General features: G+C 27.6%; 1 protein-coding gene across 2 annotated transcripts; it reads left to right on the top strand.

Annotated features, from left to right (window-relative positions):
• The first annotated feature begins 853 nt into the window (after positions 1-853).
• On the top strand, positions 854-2,988 carry LOC140876146 (transcription factor BEE 1-like). Of its 2 annotated transcripts, none has more exons than XM_073280021.1 (6): positions 854-1,212; positions 1,551-1,670; positions 1,791-1,856; positions 2,003-2,071; positions 2,200-2,262; positions 2,752-2,988. In XM_073280021.1, exons 1-6 carry the CDS (start codon positions 868-870, stop codon positions 2,902-2,904), a joined length of 816 nt encoding a protein of 271 aa, XP_073136122.1. In that variant the 5' UTR covers positions 854-867; the 3' UTR covers positions 2,905-2,988. The 2 variants fall into 2 exon arrangements, with proteins under 2 accessions (XP_073136122.1, XP_073136121.1); XM_073280020.1 differs by having other exon boundaries at positions 2,185-2,262.
• The last annotated feature ends 2,094 nt before the right edge of the window (positions 2,989-5,082 follow it).

Here is a 5,082-nt window from a genome sequence, read left to right as displayed (position 1 = left end):
ATGGCGGAACCAGAATTCTTAAATTATCCGGGCTAAAATTTTAAACTAAAAATATTGTTTAACTTTTTGAATCGAACTATCCGTACTAATATCAAATTAATCCAAAATTTTCCAAAATTAATATATGAAAAACTTTTAAATTTTTTCTGGCCACCCGGGCTAAAGCCCGGGTGCCGCTATACGTGGCTCCGCCAGTGGACTCCATATAGTAAATTTTGATTAAGACTCTTATGAGACGATCTCACAAATCGGGTTGACTTCATCAATATATAGTTGTAGTAAATATAATATTTTTAACATTAAAATTAATATTTTATCACGATCTGGCCTAGACGAGTAATCGTCTCACAAAATTGATCCGTGAAATGGACTCATAGTAGTTTTTGTGTATTTTGTAATTTGATAAGTGATTTTTTTTTTTAATAAATCAAATTGGGGTGTGCGTGTGTGTATATAAAATTTTTGTCCACCAATTGGAGATCAGTCACCTTTGCTAAAATTCCTAAATTATGTATATGGGCACACACGCTTCACTCTTTTGATGCATGCCATTATATATTGACTTGCCCAAAGAAGCCAAACGCTACAAACGTAATTTTTTTTTATTTTTTTCTAAAAAAATTATACATATTTAAGGCAAAAAAATACAAATATTCTCTTAATTTATTCATTAAAATTTTTTGTGAATAATCTAGAATTAAAGAATCTGTTAAAAAAAATAATTATGGGTTCACTCCTATATTTATTTTGACCCTATTCTAATCCACGAGTGACAACCTATACTTTTAACTTTCATTTCATATATATATATAGGATCATGCACCCAAGGAATCCACGACCTTGAAGACAAAAATTCTGGAAACAGAAATGGGCGATCAGTACTTCTTACCAGGATTACAAAACCTTAATCAATCCATCACATTATCCGACATAGAACCAAACACAGACCTTTTCAACCAATTTACGGGCCTCATGAATCCGGATTCATTATCGGGATTGACGAGCTTCAACGGCAGTTTGAGCAGCTATCCTAATTTCCTTGATTCAGCTGCAAACCTGGGAAATTTCCATAATATGGCGTTGCAGTACTCTTTTGATGATCATATGGTTGAGAAGAAGAGGAAATCAATGGATATTATAAACACTACTACCCCAGAAAGCAGCACAGCTAATTCATTTCAAGATAATGGAAATGGGATCACATGGAAAAATGTAAGCTAGCTCTTCTCTTATTATAATTTCCAGGAAATTTTTGTACAAAATATGGTGTTTGATCGATTAGTTGCCTTGTTTAACACCAGTTATGTTTTCCAGTAAAGCAACAAAAAGCGCAAGAGTTGCATGTCGGCGTAATTATTGGGAGATTTATTGGTTTTGGAGCAATATCATGTTCGAGTTGCCATATTATTTAAAATATTTGAGTTATAAAACCATCTCTCACTAGCTATAGTTTTTGGGTAAAAAGTCGAGTGCTCCACTTTAATTATATAAATAGGGATTTGGGCAAATTAAGGTTCTCAAATGTAAAATCGATCTGAGTTTTCTTACAGGGTGGAGGAAGAAGGAAGAGAGTAAAAGGGAATGAAAAGGAAGTGGAAAAACCAAGAGAAGTTGTTCATGTCAGAGCCAAAAGAGGCCAAGCCACAGATAGTCACAGTTTAGCTGAAAGAGTAATATTTAGGATTCCAAATGATATACACAAATATAATTTTATTATCTTTTTAAAAAGAAAGTACTAATATAAGATTTCTAATATATCTATATCTATGTACATGTGTATTTATACGCAGGTCAGAAGAGAAAAAATCAACGAACGGCTAAGATGTTTACAAGACATCGTTCCGGGATGCTACAAGGTAATTAAATATTTATTTTTTTATTTTTTTTGTTTATGGGGTAAAATCCTAGAATTTAGTTAAAGGGTGTTGATGAAAATTATATTCAAAGATTTGGCTTAATATGTTAAGAAATTTGATTTTTTTTTATTTGATCCAATTTGCAGACAATGGGGATGGCAGTGATGTTGGATGAGATAATAAATTACGTGCAGTCTTTGCAAAATCAAGTTGAGGTAATAAATTAAAACGGAATTAGAATTTTTAATGAAATTAATATGGAATTATTTCTTATTTATAAAAAAATGCCAGAATTTAATTTAATTTTTTTTTTGGTTGTTGTATTAAGTTTCTGTCTATGAAGCTTAATGCAGCAAGCACAGCTTATGACTTCAATTCAGACACAGATGTCATGGAGGCCCTGCAGGTAATTCCCCTTCCCCCAAACAAGGCATAATTGTTTTCAAAAAAAAAAAAAAAAGGCATAATTGACATATTTTTATGCAAATTTATATATTTTTATAAGTAACATATATATGCATATATAATGTGCGTGTACATATAATTTAATTAGTTTCTAACGACATTATTATTTTTATTTTTTTTCAATTCTAACGACATTATTTTTTGTTATTAAGTTTTTTGTGAAAAAAAATTAAATAGGATTATAATTTGGTTTTTTTAAGATTATGGTTTTCATATAATATACTTTTTTTAGTGTGAAAAATATGGTAACCATTATTAATAAACCAAAAAATCTTATGGGTGTTTCCAAATAAAAAGTTTATTTGCTAATTCGAACATTTTTGTTTTCGAAATTTTTGGTGCATATCCAATTGTAACAAACCCGAGAATTCAAAATAATAATAATAATAATAATTTGGGGTCATAAATTTTTTGTTAATTTATTTTGCAGAGAGCAAAGGCATCTGGAGCATCAAATCTTAACAAAATTGCAAGCCAGGACTTCACTTCTCCGCAGATTTCTCAATTAGACCCTAATTTGGCTGTTATTTTCAATTGTCACACAACAAATGAGAATGCTCAAAATTCTCCCCTTTTTCTATAATCCAATATGTACTAATCAAGATTAGAGAAAAGAAAGATCAAAGATAAAAAATCATATTAAATTTTTTATTTTTATTTTATTAGATTGTCGACATTACAAATGATATATATGTATACGTACGAGATATTTTCAATCTCATTATTATCTAATTAATTATTAAACGTGTAATGAGGGGTTAATTGGGACATGAAATGATGTTTTATCATATATCACAGGGAAGAGACAGCCATGTTTTTTTTGACTCAAGATTTCATAATGTTGTTAACAAAATTTATACATTATGTGACTGCTGTCTTTTATGATCTCATATATTTTTGTTTTTAATTATTTTTTATAAATATTAGGTGAGAAATCTATATTTAAACTAGTTGTTTTTATTATTAAAGGAAAATTGCAAAACCTGTTGTATAACTTGGTCTTTTGGTTTCAGTCCTGCGAGTAGGTAGCTAAAGTTTGGTTTTAAAAGTTCTTTTTATTTTATTTTATTTTATTTTATTTTATTGTATTGTTTTAGTTTTTTTTATCTTGGTGGAGTACTACTAATTTGGTAATCAAATATTGCTGGTGTGATACCCAAAAATAAATGATATGATGCATATATTTCTGATGTTTTTCCATTGATGCTAGAACTCAAGTGAAAAAGGTCAAAAGATTCAGAAAGAAAAATCCAAATTATTGGACTACGAAACTTTGTTTTAATTTCTTACTGGACGAAAACCAAAACAACCCAGTAAGAAAACAATTATTTAAATTTTCTCTATTATTTTTCCCTTAAGAGGATATATATAGACGAAATCCACATACAATATATATATACACATATATATATTAGTAGTTGGTAGCACACACGATGGGTATGTTTTGTAAAAAAAAAGAATGAATTAATTTTTAAAAAAATTAAATAAAATTTATTGTTTTTTGAAATTGAAATGACAAGAGAGAAAAATAAAATATAAAAAAAATATTATAATAATATAGAGAAATCATATAATTAGTTTAATATGATTGATGATATTTCATTAGGCAAATCAAAATTATATCATTACTCCATATAGTTAGTAGAGTTATGTTATATGTTCATCGTATGCTGTTTTAGAGCTTAAAAACTCTCCCAAACACCCTCTTAGTAGAATTATGTTATATGTTCATGGTTACACGTTATCTTTGAAATTACAAAACTATTTCAAATACACTTTAATTGAAAAATATTTTATTGATGCAGTTTTATAATTTCAAAAGTATGTAATTTAAAATTCATTATATAAATAATATTTCAAATACACTTTAATTGAAAAATAGATATTAGATTGGACTTCTATAAAAAGAGTTTCGGAAAAATATTCCCAGGGAATTAATGTTCTGAAAGAAATAATGTGTATATTTGGTTTTTGTTATGGAAAACACAATTATTTTTGTTGATTTCAAATCATACTAGGAATAGTTGGATATTATGTTTGAGAGAGTTTCTAGGAAGCAATTCTCAGTTTTTTTAATTTAGACAAAAAAATTTTGGGAGAGTTTCTAGAAAGCACTTCTCAACTTTTTTTAAACAAAATTTTCAAATTTTTGTTAAGAAAAAGCTGAGAAGTTCTTCCTAAAAGCTCTTCCAAACACTATCTACGTCTGTTTTAGAAATGTGTAGATTTTGGGTAACAATATATAGTAATATAAAGGATATTTAGGAAACCATGCTAAATTTAGTTGAAAGTAACCAATTACATGTTGGGAGATGAGTACAGTGAAATAGGAGACAACAAATGATAATCATTTATTCTATTTCAAGGATAAAAACTCATTTGAACAAAAAAAAATCGAGTTAATTTCTTGTGAATTTTATTATTTAAATAAAATGGAAACTTATTTTCAATATATTAAAATTATTGCTTTAATGTTTTTCAAATTGTATTTAGTTTTAAATAATTTTTTTGAAGTGAAAGGATGCCTCAACTTACCTGTCAATAGGGACGTTTTATCAACTAACCAACGACGAATATCAATCGAATGGTTGATTGCTAGAGGACAAATACTTTGTACAACGAATTCGGTGCAACAGGAACATTAAAAAACAGTGTAATAAAAATATATAAATTGATTTATTAATATTAAATAATTCCAAAAATATTATTTAATGAGTGTGTGTATTTATATATAAATATATATATAATGAAAAAAAAATTA

The sequence above is a fragment of the Henckelia pumila genome, chromosome 1 (assembly GCF_033568475.1).
Source record: "Henckelia pumila isolate YLH828 chromosome 1, ASM3356847v2, whole genome shotgun sequence".
Classification (NCBI taxonomy): domain Eukaryota; kingdom Viridiplantae; phylum Streptophyta; class Magnoliopsida; order Lamiales; family Gesneriaceae; genus Henckelia; species Henckelia pumila.
The sequence above is the reverse complement of the archived record's forward strand: the minus strand, read 5'-3'. Positions and strand labels throughout refer to the sequence as shown.

Bases quoted from the DNA above. Each gene is read 5' to 3' on its own strand.
- LOC140876146 (XM_073280020.1), top strand. From the start codon at position 868: ATGGGCGATCAGTACTTCTTACCAGGATTACAAAACCTTAATCAATCC. The intron at 1,671-1,790 runs GTAATATTTAGG...ATTTATACGCAG, and splicing joins GTCACAGTTTAGCTGAAAGA to GTCAGAAGAGAAAAAATCAA. The intron at 2,263-2,751 runs GTAATTCCCCTT...TTTATTTTGCAG, and splicing joins ATGTCATGGAGGCCCTGCAG to AGAGCAAAGGCATCTGGAGC.